Raw genomic sequence first — 24175 nt, 5'->3', positions numbered from 1 at the left:
AAATTGCAGTTCTGCTTTTTAGACCTTTATAGTTTCTAAAAATTCTCAAAGTGCAGTTCTTGGGAAAGCCTTTAGTTATCAGGCTTTGTTAGTATGGGATCAGCTTAGAATTTCAACTGAGGAAGCGAGTGTTGTTTCTGCTTTTTAAAATCAAATCTTTCCTGTTTCCAAATGCTTCTATTTTAAGACAGCTCAAGCCAGCCTTAAGCATTTTCTTAAGTATGTAGCTTCAGGATTAGACTGCAGGGAGATCTTATGCAATACACTTAGAATTTATACAATATATTCAGTGTACAAAAAGCGCTTTTATGTATGTGTATCTCTCTTTGCTAAGGTTCTGAGATGAGGATTTTCTAGTCTCATAAAGCTTTTGCTGCAATTAGTATTTGTTGACTGAGGGTTTCTGTTTCATTACCTTCCCCTTGTTCACACTGGTTAAGATGTTTTTCCGCCACATCTGAGCTTGATTTTGTGAGTTTTCTTCCTGTTTAATGTTTATATTGTCCTCGTCATGCTTGAAGGGGACAAAAACTGCATTATTATGAGAAAGCTCATGGCTCGCGGATGCTTGTACTTTAATTGGGGTTTTAGAAATGCACACTGAATCACTTAATTAAGAATACATTGATCAGAAGATACAAATAAGCCCATCTGTTCGTCGCAAAAGCCCAGACTGAACTTAATTGTGATGATTCATGATGCTTGAAACTACAAAAACAACTTTTAATGAACATGAAAATTACTAATTGAAGACTGGACGTATATAAATGAAATCAAATGTGAGCTACATAAAAGCTCTTTCTATAAACAAATGAGGGCCAACCTTCACAAGAGAACATATTCTATATTTTCTTGAATCAAAACCATTGTTAGCTCATATTACACATGCAAAGCCGAGGCAACATTCACATAAAAACAGATAAATTAATCTGCACTTTGAGACTCTGTATTAAATCTCATAAAGGAAAAATTCTCAAATACATCTATTTGCAAAGGTGTAAATATAACTGAAAAAGGACTTTTATGATCAGAGCGAAGGAGTTGGAAATGAGAATGTTTTTGTATGCAAAGTGCAATGCCTTTGTTAGGCAAGGTGTTCATGTGTAACATCCAACAATGCATTCAAATTAACTTTGTTTTGTTGTCATTCACTGAAGCCGTTGCATCCTGAAGACGTCCACAGTAGTATTAACTGCAGCAGGTGTCCTCATGCTGCAGGGACAATCCACAGGAGAGTTTCCACACAAATGCAGATTTCTAAGTCACAGGCTGAGTTTGCAATCTGGAGGTACTCTTAAACCAACATTCAGACATTTGTCCTTTTCATCTCTCCTGTGATTAAACATTAATATTCATACAAGTCTTGATCTGATAACACCGGCACCGCTGCTTTTGCACAACCCAAGGCGAAACCAGGATGCTGCTCCGATTCATACTCGAGGTACAAAATAACTGATACATTTAGTTCATTATTGTTAAAAAGACTAAATGCCATCTGAATTGACTATTGGTATTACTGAATGTACACAAAAATCCGGAGGCTGCTAATTCAGAATAAAAAATCTGACCTTCAACGTAACACCACATTGATCAGCCTCCCAGTGAGCTGCAACTATGACTCTTATAGCAGATGTTCCCAGGGCGTCCTTATAAGCTGGGGTCCTGAACTTAATTAAAGTGCATAGGGGATGGATGGAGAAATCTGAAGGAACATAGAATAAAATCATAAAATGCATTAAAGCAGACTGAAGCGTACTTTCTCGTTGACGCTACTCACTGACTAAAACCAGTAAAAACAAGTGAATTGAACAAACTTTTCACCTTCAGACTGCAAACTTTGACACGTTTACTGTGAGTATCAGACACACCTCCCACCAAAGCCAGACCTTTCTGTGGCTTCAGATACAAAATGCTTTTAGTTTTTTTTTTTTTTTTTTTCTTTTTCTAAATCAGATGGAGATACAATCTCCCTGGCCCTGCTCAGTGCTGCTTCACCAGCACACAAAAATATAAAACTTCCACCTTTTGCAAGATAAGGGTTCAAAGTGGGAAAATGAATTGCAACATAAAAACCAGATGGAGATGCGTTTAAGTTATTTTCCTGACTTCTGAACAAATGAACAATACAAAAACTGGTGCAAAAAGGAACAACACAACCTAGTGTCAAATATAAGTGGTTTAAAATAATATAAAAATCAAACAAATGAACTAAACGAGACTTTTGCAGAAGGCATATACATATGGTCCCGAGATATTATCATCCCATAGCATGAATAGCAAAGGTTCAGCCACAAACCCTCTCAACCTCCAAACCATGCAGCAGTGTCACCTTGCTCACTTTGAGTAAATAGCTATTCGAAAATTTCAGTTCAAGACTTTTGTCAGACACTTTATGTATTGTATCTACAAAAACACATGGCCAGGCTGCAAACTGGTCACTTCATGACTTCACAGGGGAATAGAAGTAAAAAAGTAACTCACTATCATCATCATCACCACTCACTAGACTTTTAAACTGTTGTTAATGCAGATTGGTTTTGTTGCTATAACCAAATTAAAATATGTTTCTAAATGCCACCTGTGTGTAAATAGCTTTTTTTTTTTATTGTCGCTCTTTTATGAAGTCGACTCCTCTGAAGTCAGTGGTCTTCCTTTATAACAGAATACTTGGTGGTGGCTGTTCTCTGAAACTCAATTTACATGTGTTCAAGTGAAAATGGAAAACTTCAATTACATTTTGGATATTTGGGAGCCACTTCAAATGACAGTTAAAAAAAAAAAAAAAAAAACGACTCCCAAGGTGGAGGTTTTTGAAAACACTCTGTGGACAACAGTGTTTCCTCCAGAGTGGTGTGACTCCCAGTCTATCTTCTCCTGGAACTTAGTAGTTTTATAGTTCATCATCTGTTCAAAACTGTTCAAAACTGTTCAAAACTAAAAAACGATCAGTTTTTACTTGAAACATTGAAATATTTTATTCAAGGATTTAAATGTAAAGTCACAGCTTTGCATGACATAAAGCTGGTCAAACGCGCACGTATTTCTCTCTAAATTGTACCCAGACATTATTAATCACTACTATCCTGCAATACAATGTTTTTGTTTTTCAAATATTTGCATTAATTATGACTTATGAGACTGCATTAATATTCTAGTATTTCTCTCAATGTGTCATTGATTTAGAAAAATACACGGATGCACAAACAAAAGGATCTGGCCACCAGCATTCAACCAGACTGATTACAAATTATATTATAAAATTATATGATATATACACAGACAGTATTATTGTTGTGGTGAATCAGTGGATACTTTAACTCCAGGCAAGGTTTGTACCAGTTGTTGTGGACTTTCTTACTGGAAAATGTTTTTTTCAAACCCTTTCTTTTTCACTACAACCAAGCAAAGGAAGTGCTCTGTCAACAGCTTTTTAACGTTAAATGATGAATTGAGATCAATCAGTTCCAGATCTGAGTACATACATTAAATACTACAGGCTGTGAAACTTTTTTATCAATCCCAAACAATGATAAATACAATAAACACATACAAAGATGCACAAACAGCACAATGCATATATGAATAATTCAATGACTTTTATTTGGTATGGCTAAATAACATATTTTGCAATGGCACGGTGATGCAGGGGTTAGCTCTGTTGCAAAAACTGTTCCTGGTTTGGACCTGCAGGCTTCTGTTAGAGTTTGCATTTTCTCACTGCTTCTTCCCACAATGCAAAGACATGCTTATTGGTGGCCATTCAAGATCATTTGTAATTGGATGTGCATATACACCAGTGACTGTCTGGGTTGTGTTTTTGTGTTTTGTGATGGATCGACTTTTGGTGGCTTAAGATAAATCTAAATAAAAATCTCTCCTGTATCTTCAAAAATTAAAGAAAAACATGAAAGCGTTTAAATAGTCCCAACTGAAGTGATGTTTTTCTTCAGCCCTAAAAATGTGTCATTCCTTTTTCGTGAGATTAGAAACATAAGCCTTGATTTTCAGTAAAGCTGTGATTGATGTTGTAAATCTTTGCTGTTCAGACCCACTGAGGAAAGTGCAGCCCACTGCAAAGTTATAATGGTCCGTTGCAGCAGCGGGAGCCAGTCGCTGATACAGAGAGAAAGAATCGGTGGCTGTGCCCAGCAACAGCAGAAAAAAAAGAAAAGTTCTGAGCTCCTTTGTTGAACCAAACATCATGGTGGCTCGAGGAAACCAATGGTGTGCAGGAAAAGAGACTAACAAGCAAATATTTTAGGACAGTTGACTATTTAGTGATGGGCAAGGGGCACGGGGTGGAATGGTTACGTAGGGGACAGTGGGGTAAGATGAGCCATCTGGGTGCAAACTGACCATCTGAGTAGAAAATTGTAAACCTGAGCATATTGTCCTCACAAATATTATTGGACTTGTGAGAATCACCAGTTAGTTTAAAAACCATTTATTGAAAACCATTATTCAATATTCCAACTGTCAGCGTTGCAGGGGAATATAAACTGCAGCTCCCTGCTCTGTGGGGAGCAACAGTTTCCATGGAGTTGCTTGCCTCAAGCAACTCCATCTACCTCAACTCCTTGAGGTTGAGGTAGAGTCTTCAGCACATCAGGTGTGTGAAAAAAATTGAGATTTTGAAGAGGGAACTACATGTCACTGGTTCAAATTCGCACATCCAGTTCATGCTCTGGCAGCTGTCCATGGTGCTGAACTAACTTTGCCATTGCTCGGGGAGCTGTGTCAAATTTAATCCTGGAAGTGTCAGTGGTCTTTATTGTTCATCTACTCACACATGTACAAAACAACTATTTACTACCACCGTGGCATACATGCACAGTAGCAGCATTTCCAAAAAGTTCAGTTTCCCCCGTTTCCACAAAGACGTAGTTGGAGCATTGTCAAAGATTTCTCCCTTGGGAGCCGTTTTCAAAAAGAGCTATTTTCAATGGCTCCTGAAACACAACAAAAGTTTTCCCTTTTCAATTGAAAACGTTGTCATGTAAACAGGGCCTTAATCATATTTCTCTTTCGGTTGGTGTGAAGTTATGCTCTGTACAGTGGCGTAGTGGTTCGCACCCTTGCCTCACAACAAGAATATCTTTGGTTAAAGCATTGAGGTTCTTTCTCTGCACAGTTTGGAGTTTCTCTGGACGCACTTGTTTTCTTTCATATTAGTACTTGAGTCTGGTTACAAGTTCTAAATTAAACCTTTGAAAACCTCATTGTGAAGGGAATCTGTGAAGTTTGTTGTCGTCAATGGAATGCTGTCCTCTATGAAAATTGTGCGGAGCCTGAAGACCAAAACAGCTTTGTAAAGAGGACTAAAGAGCATGCCTGCTTGAGAAATATAAGAGAAAACATAAATACATAAGTGAGCTTGGAAATAGTTGAGAGCTTTGGAGTAAAGTCATACAATGATCACAGCCTCTTCAAACTGAATGTTGAGAGTTTGAGAATTTCTGCATGAAAGAAAATGACAATTTGATTCATTTTGTACCACTCCATTTATCCTCTCTTATTGTGACACTACTAATTTGAAATTGTAGTGTTTTATTTTATTTTTTTTATTTTAACAGACTGTATTTGAAGCTAATGCCACAAAATGTCTCAGTGACAGATGACCGTTGTCAACACTTATCATCACAACAGGATGCTGTTCCCAGCAGGATGTCTCGGCGAATGTGCTGAATGATGAACTTTCGTTATTGACTCACTTCGTGAGCTCTGCCCACGAATGGATTGATCGCTCCGGTAGGAAAGCCGCGAATACCCATTTTCTCACTCTAAATCTCAGCTGGCAATGTGTGACAAAACTGAGGAGCCATCCACTTTTCTCCAATCACAACCTGATTGCAGCACCAACAAGGCCTGATTGTCAGATCTGAAGCACAAACAGAATAAAAATTCATGAAGAAAATGGAGAATTATAAAAACAAAAACAAACTGAGTGGCTGCAGACTGGTGGGTTTGACTATTTTACAAACCGATTTAAGAAAAGGTGCAAGTATATCGTATACTTCCCTTTGCCCTACCTTTCTTCTTCTACATGAACATTAGGAACATAAACACATAATCCCACCTAAAATCGCAAATATTAAGACATTTTGTTCAACATTACAAATGTGATCTTCTTTGCAAAAATACAGAAATGAACTATATTGCCAATTCAATTCCGCATGCTCTGGTCTTAGATATATGAGAAGCATTTTTTTCTGTATATTTGGGATGAGAATACCTTTACCCACTCATGTTTCTTTTTGGGGTCAATGCTGAGGGTTTAACATTACCTGCTGGGGGTGAAAAGCTTCTTGCTTTTTCCACTGAGTTGGCACGACGCCTGATCCTTTTGAAGTGGGAGAATGCTGCCCCACCCACAGTGTCACAATGGATCAAAGATGTGTTATTTCCTCTCAAACTGGAGAAAATTACAATTAGCCTGAGAGATTCCATGCAGACTCCTCTTTTATAGTAACGGAACACGTGGAATAAGCTAGGTGACCGAACACATGAATAAGCCACTCTGAAATCAAACTCACCCGAGAACACAGAATACATCCTTTTAGGGGTTCCATACCGCTGTTTTCCCTGAGGGGCAGTTTTTTTTCTATTTCATTTTTCAATAGAAAAAGTCTTGATTTTGCTTGTATGCAACTGCCCCCATGCCATTGAATTGGTGCCACTGTCAAAATGTTAAAAGCTGTGCTTTCTTTTTTCTTTGTTCACTCCTACTGCATAACCACTTGAAAATGGAAATGCACACGCTGACCGACGTAACATCTAGATTTACTTCAGGAAACAGCTTGCTCGTTGAGGTGTCAGGCCTCCTTCTGCGCATGCGGGTCACTCTTGGATCGGATAACGTTCACACTGCAGTCTGATAGTGGTCGTGTTTAAAGTGTAGCGTGAATATGCATGCAAAGAAATCAGATCTCAACTAGAAATTGGAATTGAGCATCAAGACCTGCTGTGTGAAGATCGCCTGAGTTATCTCTCGGTGTGAGTGTGTGATCGTGTTTCTCTCAGTGTTAGCCGTGTGATTGACGGACAATCTGTCCAAAGTGTAATTTCCCATCTGTTGGCATTGAATCCAACCATTCGTGACTATTGGTTAGGCAGAGCAGGTATAAATTAGTGACAGATGATGTTAATTATGATAAATCGACTTCACTTGTGAAGCACATTTTGTCTTCAGCGAAGCTTCAGATTTCAATCAAACATGAATCCTGTGGTCTGGTGAATGAGTCCAAGGCTACAGCTCTCCTCACCCCTCACCCCCCCAACCCCCGTTATTTGAAAATTCTCCAGGTTGTGGCCTTAATTGAGACTTAATTCAGATCTGCACTCTTTTGGCTGAAGATCAATGGCTGACTGAACATATAGGATTTATAAAGTTTGTAAGAAAAGGTGAGTCAAGGCCAGGCAGCTTTCATGCTGTGCATGACTATATAGCTTGCAGCACTTATACAGGTGCATTCGTAGTCGGAGAAACTTCCATGTTCCATGATTAATAAGATTCGATTTTTGTGTTTGATTCAATCCGTGTTCCTTAAGGTTGTATCTACAAAGTGATTTTTTCACATTTGTTTGTAAAGGATTGTGTGTACGCAACAGTAATACTAATAGTAATAATAATAGTAATAATTTAATCATGTTCACTTTTTCAAAGTGGCTCATTATTGCCACTTTAAACTTGCCAAAATGTATCATTGCTGAGTTCATTGTTTCATACCTGTGAACTACTGAAAATGAGCCAAAATCAATGGCTAAAGCACTTTATTAATTACATATTTACAGGACACACAAGGGCTGCCATTTGAGGTCCTCACACAACATTAGAGCAATTTGAGGCGAAGAAAATTTCCAAAGGACACTTTAATGCAGAGACATGTATAACAAACTGGAAACGTTGAGATTAAAAGGTAAGATGCTTTACCTACCGACGCATGGCCAGCTCAATCATAAGGAAGTAATAGCTTATCATACAGAGGATTGACAAAACATTCACGCTAACTTTATAAATAAATGTAATGGGCATTTCCCCAGGTCTGCACCAGGTCCTCAGTGTCTCACATTCCAGTATTAGGCATTAGACCTTTTTTTTCAGAGCAATAGCACCTTTTGGCATTTCACCAATATTGGTCTAACAACCACCAAAGAATGTGAAAGTAACTCAGGTCAAACTGATGAGACTCACTCACCAAAAAAATAACCTGTTTTTTTTGTTTGTTTTGTTTTTGTTTTTATTGAAAGAAAGACATTTTTAAATACATGGACATGGACTGTGGAAAGGAAAAACAGGGAGAAACCTTTGCAGAAACCAGACTCAGAGGTGGTGGCATTCTCCGGACCGGTTGGGGTGAAAGGATAGAGGAGAGGATAGGAGAGGAAAGACAGAGAAAGACTTTGGGGAGATACAAACAATACCCTTGTTAGTGCTCTATACATTTTTTTCTCTTCTTTTTAATAATACAGTAATCACAGTGATCTAAATATTTTCCAACTGCCATGAGATTAAACCAACCTGAACAACAACAGAGGAAAAACCAAAGTAATCACAACAATTATAACAAAAGCATAAACAAAAGGACATTAAAAAAAACAAACAAACAAACAAAAAACAATCTCAGAACAGAACAATCTCGTCAATGAGGAGTGGAAGTGTGTGTGTGTGTGTGTGTGTGTGTGTGTGTGTGTGTGTGTGTGTGTGTGTGTGTGTGTGTGTGTGTGTGTGTGTGTGTGTGTGTGTGTGTATGTGTGTGTGTGTGTGTGTGTGTGTGTGTGTGTGTGTGTGTGTGTGTGTGTGTTGATCCAAAAATAACCTGTTTTTGTCGTATTGTGTTCTTGGCTTTAATAGGATCACTGCAAATGCAGGCCATTAATCTATTTCATGCCACTGAGAGGTGATGATGAGAAACAGTAGTTAGCAATGAGCACACATATTTTTTGGTATAAAAATGAAAATTTGAGAATTAAATTGGACTACAAGCCACAAGCCCATCTCTCTGAAAGTTGGGATGATGCATAAATTGTAAATTAAAACAATGCAAACAAATACAACATATCAAATTTGGCAGGTTCATGTTCATCTTTGCGTAGCATCTGTTCTTTATGTGTCTTAGCGTGAAGTCATGAGTTGTTGTCCAGTTCTGTACGGCAGTCTTTCTACTCAAGGAAACTCCAACTGTTTTCTCTTGGCATAAAATCTTCAGGCAGGCCGGATCACCTGGAGTCTTCTACTGTGAAGGCGTACTGCTATGAAGGATGGAGTCTGACTCACTTTGCTGCAATATGTACGGCCTTCCCTGAAAAAGATGTCTGGATGGAAGCGGACTCTATTCTGAAACCTCTTCTATAGTCTTCAGCAATGATAAAGCCTCTCCAAAGGTGGAAGCTGCAAGCACCACAGGGCAATAATGCAACCTCTTCCATTAGAGATGATGGCTTTTGTGCTCATAGAAAAAACTGAGATGCTCCCTCTGCTCTTTAAATTTTGTATCATCTGATCACAGAAGGCTTTTTAAGAGACAAACTTTTTTTTCTGATATTATTCCTCAATTTGAGGAGTTTTTGTTTCTGTGTGATTGGTGACTCATGCGCGAGCAGGCACACACACACACACACACACACACGCGCACACACACACACACACACACACACGCACACACACACACACACACACACACACACACACACACACACACACACACACACACACACACACACACACACACACACACACACACACACACACACACACACACACACACACAGGGAATAAATTTAATTGAAAAGAAATTGAAGATGTTTGCCTTGCAGTGCTGCTGACCCTCATGAAGGCATTAAAATCTTCCCCACAGTTGGATCACACGGTGGCAAGGCACAGGAAATGGGAAAATATGAACCTATATATTTTCTTTAAAAAAAATGTCGCTGGATGATATGTAAAACCCCCCATGCCCCTTTCTCCCTCCCTCCCTCCCTCCCTCCCCGTCTCCCTCCCTCTCTTGCTCAGATGGAATGTTTTCGCTGCCACATCGCGCACTTGAACGGAACCGCGTCAAGGTTCCTCTCCTGCTCCACACACGGCGCTCAGCTCTCACAGGTCATCTGCGCGGCGATCACCCTCTGGAATCCCTGCAGACGCATCTGGATGGGGATTTGGATTGTATTTAAGTCCAGTGCAGCGATCTTTTCAGCTGTACAGCCATGGACGGCTCAGTTTCGGACCACAACTTGCATTGAAACTTTCCAATGATGCGCCCGCAACGCAGGGGATTCAAAGGAAACGTTTGACTTGGCGTCAACAAGGATTAAGAACTATGAGCTCGCCCTGCGGAATATTAATCCTCAACTTTTTCCTGTGTTGGACTTCGGTTTTCTCACAGGTAAGATATTTACGCACTGATCGGAGCCTGGAGCAGTACGTAATCTGGATCTGTTGCTATATCTGTGCGCAATTTAATTCCACTTTTTTTTTTAAAGAAAGATGTGACTTTACCTATTCAAAGCCGTAACATGTGAACTCTTAAGACACGTCACTTCTTTTTTTGGGTGCGTATTCAATATGCATGTATATGTTTATATCATATGCACACTGGAGCAGGGAATGTGCCCTACAGGTTCAAAAAGAGCAACGCCAGGGGCAAAAACAAACACTTTGTTATTTATTATGTAGGTAAATGTTGTCCCTTGAGACAGCACATTGTGTCTCTATCTTTCCAGGAACTAATTTGTTGGTGCCAGTGTTTCATCATTGATCTTCGGTTTGATGACAGTGCCAAGACTGCAGAAACGCCTCTACAGACGAGATTGATTCTAATTTGATTGTAGTTGTGTCAATATCCATCAGCATCACACCCTTAGCCTCTATTGGCACCTTTGGAGAGGTTTTCACCCCTATTGGGTCTGCTTAGCATAACCATTTGCATTTTAGTGAAGTCATATTGTGACAGCTCACTTTAAGAAACAAGCTCACCTGAATATTTTTTTTCAAGAAATTGTGAGGAAAAAGTGAAAGACTTAAAAAAAAAAAAAAAAAACCTTCAGCTGAACACATTTCTTCCCTCAGTGAGTCACCAGACATGCTGTAATATTAGTCATTGAACTGCAAACATTTGTTGTTGGGTACACAGTTTTCATCAGATTGAAAGGAGAGGATGATCATTCCACCAGCTCCATGAGCACCATGGACAGCGCCTCCAGCTCAGTTTGCCAGAAATATTACAAACTGAATTGAAACAACATGCTGGTGAAACAGACCCTAAGAACAAAGCTGCTGCCTTACATAACGAGCAAAGGAAACTGAAATGTTTTCAACAACTTACGTGTTGTTATTTTGGGTTTCTTTAATAAAGAGTAAAACATTAAAATCAAAGCTGATTAAAAGTGCTTGTAGAAAACCTTCTCATCTGCAGTTCAGTGGATTTCCTCAGAAAAGCACCACTTCCCATTTGTTTAGGTTTTTGTTTGGCTTTAACGGATCAATAGCAATCCAAGGAAACTCCCTTTCAACAACCAGACACATTTTAACCACAATCGCAACCAGCTCGTTTTTTTAATGGATATCTTTATAGTTATTTAAAGTGGAGGCAGACATTATTGGTAATCCTATGAAATCTGAGTGGAGTGCATTTATGTCAGTGTTTTGTAGTGCTACAAGATGACAACGAACGAGTTTCCTAATTCTCATTCTCCTCAGTGTGTTATTGTTCTGAACTGATTCTAAGTTCTCTGCCCTGTCGTTCCTGACCGTGACCACGATATCTGCCCTCTCTAAATCTCATGCATGATTGTAGCTTTGAAGCTGCATGCGGATCTTGACATGTGCTTCTGACATTAGACATGCTATAGATTAATTTTTGTACACGCAGAGATTAAACGTACGTGATGGCAATCGCACCTCTGCCAATCTCTTGGAAACCGTATAAAGGGCTGCCTACAGACTTCTTTCGAATCTGCATATGAATGCTGTTGTGTGTGTGTGTGTGTGTGTGTGTGTGTGTGTGTGTGTGTGTGTGTGTGTGTGTGTGTGTGTGTGCGTGCGTGCGCGCACGCGTGCGTGTGTGTGTGCAAAAAAAAAAAGATGTGATCCAATATCTGATGTGACTGTATGCCACATATTGAATTTATTTTACTATTCTTTCCAAGTGAGAAATGTCATATTGCTGGAAGTAAAAAGTAAAATTCAGTTATATATATATATATATATATATATATATATATGAACATGCTTATCTCACATGCAAACCCTGCATTTGCTGGCTGAAACATTTAAATCCTGCCAGTACTTTGTTCTCGCTTCAAATGGCACAAGAAAAAGGGGAGGAAAGTGAGCATATCAATGGAAGCCATACAGAGCAGTGTTCCCCTTTGATTTTTGAAGATGGGGCATGTGTAATGTGGCACGCAGCAAGGAGGGAAAACAAATGGCAAATCTGCTAGAAAGACTCCCCTCTGTAAACATATTTATCCGGCTCAAATGCATTGATGTATTTAAAACCTCGTTTATGGAATCTCAATTAGCTAAAACAAAACCCTAATTTCAATTTATGAAGGAAGATTTATACATATACACACAATGGGATTCAATTGGATTTCGCCTACTTGGATAAAATTACTCTAAAAGGCACAATGAGGAATGCTTGGATTCAGTGCAAACAAAGGTCAAGGCAGCAGCAAATTGCTTAACAGAGGCTCTGGAGCTTGTTTGTATTCATCTGACAGTCTTTGAATAAAGCTGTCCTGGAATAATGTCAATAGAACAGAAGTCAGAAGGCAAAGCCAACTTTTTACTCTGTGAAGAAAGGACGATTGATCCAAAGTTAATATGCATACAGCACAGGTTTGATCTGCAGCTGCCAGAAAATGAAAGCTGCAAAAGGAGGTTCATTCATCCATCCCACTAACTGGAGGACTGGAGGCAATCCTGGAGGAAACTGGGGCATAAAGCACATTCTGGACAGACTGTCGGTCCATCCCATCTCAGAAAATGACTAGAACCCAGTGCCAAGTGGCCAATACTGCTTTGCTTTAGCCATAAAAGTATAGATTAGGACTTGTGATGTATGTTGGGCAGCAATTGTACCAAAGAGTGATATAAATAGATTTCATTTACACAATAATGGTGAAATGAAAACTGTATGTATTTTTTTTTCTATTTTCGTTTCAGAAAAGTTTACCAGTGGTTGCTGTGTGTGTATGTGTGCATGTGCATTTGTTGTTTTTTTTTTAAGTACAATCACCCACACATCCAAACAGAGAACAGGAAGCATTCAAACACCTTTAAACTGTATTTCTTCATCATACTGTCCCACTAATTATCTGTGGTATGTAAAATTTTTTTTTTTTTTACAAATAATGGTCTATAATAATTGTTCTTTGTTAAAGAAGCACAGATGGCTACATTTAGATGGGAAATTGAAAATGTATGTTTGTTTACCCGGCATTGGTGAGAACAGAACCTTTTGAAAATGTTCCATCTCTGTGTAAACAGGGAAAAGTGCAGTACAATTGTAGTTAATAGTTCAGGGCATGTGCAAGAAGTTTGACAATAACAAATAAGGAATGAAGGTGCTGTTTCTGTCGAATTTCACAGCACACATGTACATTTACTCCACACACACACATTTCTTTCATACAGCAGATGCTGAGAAGAAAGACAGTTTAAAGGAGCTCAAATGTTTTTTCTTCTCTGTATGGTAAGGTTGTATTATATAGACACAGCACCAAATAGTGGTCCAATTTTTAAAACTACATCATTTTGTCTTCAAGGTTTCTGTTACTTTTCTTAAACAAAAATGGAGAAAAAAAAACCCTGTTTAATTTCCATTGATTGTTGTGTAAACTAGACCTTGGACTGTGTGGAGATATTTCCTAATTCACATGAAAAACCTAGCAGACTTAGACTTTCCGTTGTAAACTGGATGACTTTATGTATTAATTGAATTAAAGACGAGTCAACGACATGACTGCTGTGCCAATAACAAGGTTTGCTTTGTTACCCTCTAATTAAGTGTACATATACAGAAACAACTTTTTTTTCCCCATCTCCAGCATCACGTCGGGAAAGTAGTCACAAACAACTACCTCCAGTCAGAAGGGAAGAAAAGATTTTATTGGTGTCGCCACAAGAAGTTTTAGAAACATGCTGTGGAACAGAGTATATTCAGGATGTTATCTGTGCTTTTGTACCAAAGTTCAGTGTTTTTTGGGGGTTTTTCCTGCGATATTTTGATTGATCCAGACTAAAGCATCCAGAGTGTGCTCCTGGAGGACACATTTAATGTGTGCAACCTTGCGAACTCACTCGGCTCCTCCTGCTTCATATTCTCTACATGAAGATTGCTGTGCAGTTTCAGGGTCACCGTTCAATTCCTGCCTGTTCTCACTGAGAATGAGCCTTCATATGAATGCTGGATAAGTTTACGGAGAGCCTTTCACATCTCAATACAAGGCTGCGTAAAAAATGTGTGTGAATCTGGAAATTCGCCAGCATCACACAAGGACTTATACACAAGTACCCAGACTGTAAAAATAGCATAATGTCCTAATTTCCAACAGCTGCTGCATGTACGTTTTCACACTGTGCCTCCATCACTAAGAAAACAGGGACTCAATTATCCCCGCTGGTGAAATGTCACAAAGATCTTATCGACACATAGGTTCATCACACACTGTGCCAGATCTCCATGTGAAAAGTCATTAAAGCATCAGTCAAATACAAAGCAGAAGATTAAAGTGGCAATAATGAGCGACTTGGAAAAAAGTGAACAGGATAAAAAAAAAAAAGTACTTTTCTTGTCTTCTTTGGCCAATCTGTCTGTATTACTGTTGCATACACACAATCCTAACAAACAAATGTGAAAAATCACTCTAGTTACAACCTTAAGGAACACAGATTGAGCAAAAGTCAAATCTTATTAACCATATTTATTTTAAATAGTTTTGTTCATTGAATTATTTTGTTTGTTTCTGTGAAATACGAGTTTGTTTGCTTTATTCTCTTGTGCCAAACAACAGCTGCATGAGATCTAAATGTAATTTGATGTAAAACTGGAAGTAGATTGACATGTCTGAATCAGGATAAGTCCCACTGTCTGAATGTTCTCAGTATCACCATCTGGCTTGTGTGGTTTGTGTGCTTATATTGTGTTAAATAGCGACCATAGACTACGTCTTAAGCTTTGGGAATAGTGGTCGAACAATTGATTGACAACTAAAAACAATAATAACGTGATCAATAGGTCAATTAGCAATAGCAATAAGTAGTAGCGGCCCTGCAGTCAAACTTTATACACTGCACGAGATGCTGCCTTAAGCTCACTTCAGTTGATATTACATGTAGCACTTTGTGTGCCACACCAGCAACCATGTAATAAACATTACGATCAGCAGGGGGAAAAGTAGTTCCATATAAACACAAATTGATGAGGGCACACAGGGAGGTCATGTTCTTCACTCTCGTCTCAGTGAGGAGTTGCCCTGTTTTGAGGTTGGGCATGGGGGTCAGTATTGCGACCATATCATCAGTCGGGTAAAACTAACCTGATTCACCATTAGCTGGACGAACCATCCAGTTCTGCCTCGCTGTGTTTGGAAGAGCTGACAATGTAGAATCAAAAATCGATGTCGCCATGAAACCGTGTTATCGGTGCGGTCACTTTTCTGACACCTCGTGCTTAAAACCCCAAAAAGTCAGAAGGATCAAGGTCAAGCCAGCTTCACCCTTCTCGTACCCTGTGATTTTTAACTTTATAAAGCAAGGACGAAGGTGAATGGGTGAAACTGGCTAGTGACATTACACTCTTGGATTCTCACGGTATAGCACGTTATTGGAGCCAATCATAAATGTACCAGTAGAACATGTACTATGCACAAAAATAGAATTCAACGTACAGATTTTTCTCCAGCACAAACTTTCAAAATGAAAATTTATTGCTGCCTTTTTCTTTTAGTCATGGGTTCACTCATTCACAGTTGGTCTGGCTGGCTCCAAGCAGATGGGAAAGCAGCGAAATGTGCCAACTGTGCCTGAGACTTCAGACCCTGGGTGATTCATCAGACACGGGGTGGGGGTGGGGGGTCACAGATTTGATTTTGTTTGTTGTGCTCCACAGATGGAGTTTGATGATCCCCTGTCTGCACAGGAGCAGATGTACATACTGTATGAAATCAAAATGGAGTGCTACCGGAACCTTTCCAACATTGACCCAGGGACCACAGGTACAAAAGAGCTGCACGGAGAGTAATCCGCCTCTTTAAAGTGCACTTAGTGCTGCACGCTGGGACCAATGTTCAAATCAGTGACACTTCAATTTAAATTTAAATGAATTTTCTTTACACAAAGTGCTGCAGAATGGTATCCAGATTGGTGTTGGAAACTTGTTTGTATAGCCAAAATGCACAAGGTCCTTTAATTTCCAGCTATGATTTGATGTCTAACTCATTTTTGAAAACTGAAATAGATCAACAGGTTAAAATTGGAGAATATCTTGCTTCATGAAAAGATATTCACAGCACAGTTTCTTAATTGATTGCTGGATTTATGTGTTGTACGAGTTTACAATTTCAGCCCACTGACAGAGAAATGTAAACATTAAAACAACATCAGACACAATCCACAACATTTTAAAAACAGTTCCAAAAATGAAGACGCCTGCAGAATTGAATGTGAAGGGTTTATATATATGTATATATATATATATACATATATATAGACAAGCCCTGGACTTCTTTGTCATGCTAGAGCGGCATGGTGCTTTTCAACACGAGGGATTAATGTTGCCTTTCTAACCCCAGACCCCAATAAGCTAAGTGTTGATTGAACCAAGGGAAATAGAGTGTAGTTCAATATGGACCGTCCTCTTTGCCGTGTTATGTTCATTTACAAGGTTAACAATGTTTATAGGTGCCAGACAGATTTATTTTTGGAACATTGGTGCTAAAAATTACTCTTCGATGGTAAAGCTGGCAAACTATTGTCCGGAATAAGTTTTCTTTGCAGGTTTCCTCACATTCTGCACTGTAACATGTGGTACAAATGTTTCCGTAATGCAGGACAAAGCACGAACCTACGGTTGTCTTTTTTTCTTTTCTGCATGTTTTTCCAGATAAAATGTGGCATTCATGCCTTCCCACAGTGCATGCAGACAAAGTGGCTCCTTGACCTTTCCTCGCTTTTATGCAAAAGCTGTTAGAGCAACAACTTGTGGAAGTGAAAAGTTAAGCCTGCAGCTGGCTGTTTATGAGCTGCTGACTTGGAAGTGGATACATTGTGTTATTAAAGAGTATAAACGATGGCTCCTGTGTTAATCCCATTTACTTTATGAGGATTTGTGCTGATATGTGGACATGTGTAAGGTTAAGTTAACAGATAGTTAACTGAATCACAATCCACAGGGAACAATATAGTAAAGTGACAAATGCGTAACACATGATTTATTTTCCCATCACTGAGCGTAATCTAAGATTGTGCAGAAGCAAGATGGGATCCACTGATGGCCTGTTAACAGCCGAGAGCTGCCTTCGTCCCGCAGCATAAAGTCTGAGTGCCTCTGGGATGTTGAGATAAATGTGTGCAATTACATGCATATCACAGCAGCCAGCAGGAGCAGCGACATCGAAGATCAGATAGGATGTGACAATGAACGGACAACCAGCTTCATCAGAGGTCGAGAGATCCACCACAGGTGTAGAATCAAACATCAGTGCCAGTGTCAACTTTGGCTTTTTTCCACATCAAACTGAGCACACACATGCCATCCAGAATGAGAATACATTGTATACAATATATTATATAATAATATTTTAACTCCTATTCAAATTTAAAACACTAACCAGGTATCGGTAACAAACGTGCTGAATCCCTCTCCTTCTCGCTGCAGATGAGGCGTGCCCCCCAGACTGGGATGGACTTATCTGTTGGCCTCAGGGCTTACCTGGCCGGGTGACCAAGGTTCCCTGTCCAGCTTACATCTATGACTTCAATCACAGAGGTTAACTGTTTTCTATACCAGCTTTCACAGACACGCCATCGCAAATGCTCTGAAGAAAATAGTGAGGAACCTAAATTGCAGGCTCAAAATTAGACCATCTTGGCTGTTGACACATAGTAATACAGATGTTTTTTTAAGTGCATCTTATTGAAAGACTTCGGAAAAATGTCGACATGTTTTCAGTGAAAAGGAGCTTTAAATGCAGGACGAGGAGCGTGTTACATGTCTTGCCTAACAGGTGTAGCGAAAAGAGTTGTAGGAGAAGACAACCAGGCTCTGCTTGCATAAAGCAGTTTAATCCTAACAAGAGGCATAATTACACAAAAGGGATCACAATCACTTGCATATGATTTAAACAAGTGCACAGGAAGATTTTGTCCTTGATAAGATCGATAATTTACAGGGAAAAAAAAAAAGTACATTGTGTGAATATAATTTTATATATGAGGTCCTGATTCCTTCAAGCGCTCATAAAGTAAACTTCACAGGCCAACTTAAGCTTGCTGCTCCCAGACACGCATTTCAAGCCCCTTTTATAATGCTGATAATACGTTTTAAAAAATCACCTTTCTCAGATGTTTTCCCTTTTCCAGACTGTTATACATGAAACAATGATCAATACAAGTTGACTTTTTCTTTTGCAGAAAAACATTTTATTTTTGTGTTAAAATGAATATCAGTGATATGCAGGGTGAAATGAGTGTTTTCACCCCTTTTAAATTGACTGCCCTAATTCAACTGAACGACAAATAATTCATGCAAACACTGTCAAGATTATTGAAATGGAGGTTACACAGTGCAGTTGATGTCCTTGGTGCTGTAATTGCAGTCAAAGGTGTGCCAAATGACCTTAAAGCGGCAGATATCTATGCAAGTTTCTTTCTTCTCATATATCTTAAATTCTTGTGATGGAGCCCAAATTATATTGACCATGAATAGTTTGTGTAGGCATCACTTGTTGTACATTTTCATTTCAAACATGCTGCATATGCTGGAAATCACCTGAAAGATTAAAACATTTTTTTTTTTTATTTATTCACTTCAGGCATGTGACATTTTGTACAAATACAGAAATATCCCTATATGCATACACACACGTATTCAAAAAATATATCAACAATTTGATGATAATAAATAATTAAATTATATCTTATGAATATATTTATTGAAAATATGTGATTCCATGATAAAGTATACCTACACACACACACAGACACACACACGTCGCATATCTGATTGACATGCCTGAAAAGGTGCAGGAAAAAGAAAACTTATCAAATCGTACCCCTTCTTCAAAATTTTATAATTATCTTTCTGTATTCAGGAGAGTTAGTATTATATATGTAATATAACAGTGAGAATGTTATCTAATGTAGAAGACTTATGTAGACACTCATACAATATACACACATATGTATATGTATATATATATATATATATATATATATATATATATATATATATATATATATATATATATATATATATATATGTGTGTGTGTATATATATATATATATATATATTTTTTTTTTTTTTTTTTTTTTTTTTTTTTTCACAGGACATGCCTACAGGAAGTGTGACGTGAACGGTTCCTGGGTGTTTGTGGAGAACTGGAACAAAACGTGGGCCAACTACACGGAGTGTGTGAGCTTCCTGCAGCCCTTAGGCAACGAGGAAGGAAGAGTGAGTATCTACTTCACAACGAATCTGCCTCAAATGTCATTCTGACTCAGATTCAAACATAGATTGACAGCATTACTCCATACTTCCGAGTGGTTGTTGGCTGTAAAACATCACGGCGACTGTCCGAAAAGTGTAAGGCGGAATCTGTTCTATAGCATGTGTGGAATCCGAGAAGAACATGCATTGCATTTTTTTGTATTTCAAAGGTTTTCTTCATGATGTATGTGCTAATGAACATGGGACACCATGATCGATCACTACAGAATTGCGATGGCAACTTAAGGAAATACAAAGCAGCAACACAGAGCAGATTCTCTGAGAACACAGTTAATATTTATCTTTTGCCAAATACACTCCTCACTTGTGTGTTTGTAGAGAATTGTAAAAAAAAAACCCCAACAACTGTGATTGTTAAAATTACAGTGAGAAATCGACTCAAGCAGGAAGTGTGACGTGAACGGTTCCTGGGTGAATTGTAAAAAAAACCCAACAACTGTGATTGTTAAAATCATAGTGAGAAATCGACTCAAGCAGGCAAATTTCAATTATTCATATATTTATAAATGTGACTGAAGGACTCATGAACCTCATCCCACATCACTGCCAAGCTACTTTTCTTGAATGATTGACGTTTGTTAAATTGTCAATATATCTCGTTTTCCTTCAATTTATTCATATAATAAACAGAACTCCCCACTGCTTTGCGTCGGCTCCATTTCTTCCATCACATTTATTTCAAGCCTGCCAACATGTTTGTGATGGACACTCTGACACGATCTGCTGATCCAACAAGTGTCCTCTGGGGTTGACATAAGACTGCTGTAGGCTCTTCCGTCCTCTCCACTCTGGAGAAGGTCTCAAATAAATATGCTTTATGAGGGTCATCTTAGCAGATAGAGTTAGGTCCCGGACTGTGAAGATGTGGGATTGGCATAGAATTTCATCTCAACAGCTCTCTTTAGTTCGATTGACTCCAATCTTATCACACACTCTTCACTGCATCCTTCCACACTTTGACCCTGTGATTCAAAACGGCTAAATCCTGACTCATCAGTGAACAAAACATTTCTCCACATGATCATATTCCAACGAACATTTTGAAGGGCAGTCACAGCAGGACTATGTCAGTTTGGATTTGTAGTATTGCTTCGACCTCGTCCTGATTCTTGGATTCTTACAGCGTCTCAAAACAAGAATCAGTAGTAACAAACAGCATAGAAATGCTTTTTTCTGCATTTACTGCCGCTAATTAAATGAATGCACAATGTCACATCGGAAATGGATGCAGGTATGCTTTCCATTGATGTGCGATTTATAACCAAGGAGCTTTGATAAAACTCAGATTTGTTGCTTGTGTGCATAGATTAGAACTGAATTCCTGTTGGATAAAAGACAGGAATTGAATCAAAACTTCAAGGTTCAACTCGTTCATTTTAGAAGCTCATGTGAATATCAGCTCTGTGTAAAATTAAAATATCTTGGAGAGTGCTAAAGTCGTCTTTTTAACCAGTGACCCCCGATTTCAGCTGGAAAAACACCTCTTTTCTGTTTTGTACTTTGTGTGTCAGAGATAAATGACTTATAGCTCTCCTGTCTTTCTTTTGGTTTTTCAGTGAAACCTTTTAAAAAAATCGGCAGTCAGAGTTTTTTTTTTTATAGTTTTCTCAGCTATTTCCTGTTTTACTCGGAGTCATGTTCGAGTGCGTTTCATGAGAGTTTCTGAGTGCACTGAATCACACCACATTTGTCCCCTTGTGTTCACAGCAGGACTTCTTTGAGCGGCTCTCGGTCATGTACACCGTCGGCTACGCTGTTTCCTTCAGCTCGCTGCTCGTGGCCATCCTCATCATCGGATACTTTAGGTGAGAGTAGACTTTGTTCTTGCTTAAATGTTGTTGGGTTTTTTTTGTGTGTGTGTATGTCTTGGGAAACTGCAGGGTAAATCACAACATTCGATCAGCCAATGATCACAAAAACACCCAGAAGTGGAAAAGCAGCAGGAGGTTGTTTCCTCCTGTGTGCATATTCACTTCGTCTGTTGAAAAATTATCAACTCCAGGTACTCCAGCGTTCAATGATGTGCACTCCACTGGCAGCTTTAGAAACTAGCAATCACACGCAGTAATATTCCTCAGAACGTCTAATTGTGTCCTTGCTGTGCTTCTATCCATGTTAAGTGGAGGGTTGCGTTTACAACTTGACAATGGGTTTGTCTTGTGAAATAGGCTCCCAGAAGATAATCTCTTAGTTTCAGATGGTGGTGTGATGGTGAACATCATTGTAGCACACAGCTGGGAGCATAATTACAAAAAAAATTTAAAAATCTGAATTTAGAAAGAAGCAATACAAAACACAAAAGGTATTTGTGAACACCTATCATTAAGCCTTTTCAAATGAATTACAACAAAACAAAGAGGAACAAAGATCTCGAGATTCATCACAGTTTCATTTTACAAATTTTTTCCTGTTTGGATTCAACAATTTTTGTAGCACTTCTCAAGGACAAAATTCCTATCACCAGTGCTCAAAGCCACTGAAAACAGCTCTCACGGTGGGAACTTTCAAAAATATTCAGTTGCTGTGGAAATGAGGGAAACCGACTGTGTATTAAATAGTTCTACACATGCATGGTAGTTGGACCATAACAACAATGGCTGCCTCCAGAGTATCATGACTCTGTCCAGATGCTCCTGGGACTTGGTAGTTTTACAGTTGAGAGTCACCTGAAATAGCAATCCAACTTCACTTTCTGTCTATATGAATGTCCATGTACTCCCATTGTTAATGTTTATAACATGTTGTTCTCTGTGCACGTGTGTGCGTGGTTTCATCACACAAACAATATACAGCTGCCACTAGTGGCCCTCCATGAAAACGACATCATTTTGACCATTTCTGTCATTTCCTTATGAATAGATATTTTCAAAACAGTGAAATGTAAATGGTGAACCTTTTATAAAGCGAAAACCCAAAACTGATGCATTTTCACTTGAAACAATGTCATGTACATGTCCTGAGTGTGCGCGGTGAAATCTAACATGATTGTTTCCTCACAGTCCTAAATCCTGCTCCTTTGATCGTTACCAACAAACCCAGCTGTTAGTTAACTAAAACCTCTTGTTGTATTTCATGTGTCTCGTAATGATGAATCCAATGGTCATCGTTCTGCTCAGCCAATATGTAAGACAGGCATTACACACGCAGGAAAAAACAAAACTGCCAAAATGTTATTCCATGCTCATCCAATTTGATTTGTCATACTTGAACCTCCTCAAACTGGTTCAGGGCCAGCCAGAGAGCCGCTGTGCTCAGGTGAATCTGCAAGCTGTGCTCATCATGAAGCAACGCTATCACATAATTAACCCCAGACGGAGTAGATGAGGTGGTGCATTGCAGCCTTCCGGCATTATAAGGCATGTTTCCATGGAGCTGATACCGTGGATGTAGTGATTTTAGATTTTAAGTGGATAAAGAAGGTTTAAGCATCCTTAATGGTGACTGACATTTGTGTGATGGCTACATACGCAACAATGGCCGAAAGTGTCAGAATTTCCTGAAGTGATGTGAAATACTACTTATTTTAACTCACGTGACTCCAATTGATTTTTTTTTATGTATTTGGCAAGAACCAAAAGAACAACAGAAACAAATACTGAGTCCAAAGTTACAGTTTACTTTGGACTCTGTGTTTAATAGATGTTTATATCCAGCAGTGCAGTAACAGACCCTAACTAATAAGCTATATTGATAGAGATGGGGGAAGGTTCATACAGTGCTTATCAAACTGATCATGAGGATTTAAGACTGTTTTATTGAGAGAGTTGCTGTAAAAATAAACCGAAAAAGGATCCATGAGTGTCATATAATTTGAGCACAATAATGACTTTCAATCCAATAGGCGTATTATTACATTAACATCAGATAATTAGAAAAAAAGCCTTCAGCAATGTATACAATGCTCTACCCAGAAGCCACAGAAAAATTCAGCCATTGCTTTTTTTTTTTTCTCACAAAAGGTGACTCAGGTGGTTTTCTTTGTATAAAAGGGTGACGTCAATCAAAGCACACTTTACAGGTAAACAATCAAGCACTATTTGTGTCTCAAATGTGTCTAGTGAAATAAAAGCTTTGATGTGGATAGAAGTGTCGCCACTTTTCATGTACATCCCCAAGGAAACCATCATTTTAAGCCATCCGTGGCATTGGAATAACCACCGGTGAGGTTCTGATCCCCAGGATAATTATGGTGCATTAAAGCAGCTGTAGTGAATCTATCCAGATTTTAAACACCCTTTGAGTATCCTTGGCCACCTTGAACTCCTGTAATACAATAGCCAACTTGACCATAATCACTCTGCTTTCAGTGTAGAGCCAGAAACTGAATGGTAGGAGCCGGACAGATAGGAATAATGAGAAATTAAAAAAAGCTAAAACAAAACTGAAAACAGAAAACATCGGTTACAGATGAGATCCAAGGTGTGAGTCGACTAGGTCTAGAGGG

General features: G+C 38.8%; 1 protein-coding gene across 1 annotated transcript in view; it reads left to right on the top strand.

Moving 5' to 3' along the window:
* Positions 1–10349: 10349 nt before the first annotated feature.
* The window catches only part of pth2ra (parathyroid hormone 2 receptor a), a gene marked incomplete at its 3' end in the record, with an annotated part of 39968 nt that continues 26142 nt past the window's right edge, over positions 10350–24175 (top strand). Inside the window, exons 1-5 of the mRNA XM_080498766.1 lie at positions 10350–10382; positions 16113–16218; positions 17880–17990; positions 19550–19674; positions 21439–21536. Coding sequence (XP_080354892.1) covers positions 16113–16218; positions 17880–17990; positions 19550–19674; positions 21439–21536 — 440 coding nt within the window. The 5' untranslated portion in view covers positions 10350–10382. The remainder of the gene's footprint in view (positions 10383–16112; positions 16219–17879; positions 17991–19549; positions 19675–21438; positions 21537–24175) is intronic.

The sequence above is a fragment of the Blennius ocellaris genome, assembly GCF_963422515.1.
Source record: "Blennius ocellaris genome assembly, chromosome: 6".
In the NCBI taxonomy this organism is placed as follows: Eukaryota; Metazoa; Chordata; class Actinopteri; order Blenniiformes; family Blenniidae; genus Blennius; species Blennius ocellaris.
This window is presented reverse-complemented; position numbering and strand designations above follow the sequence as displayed.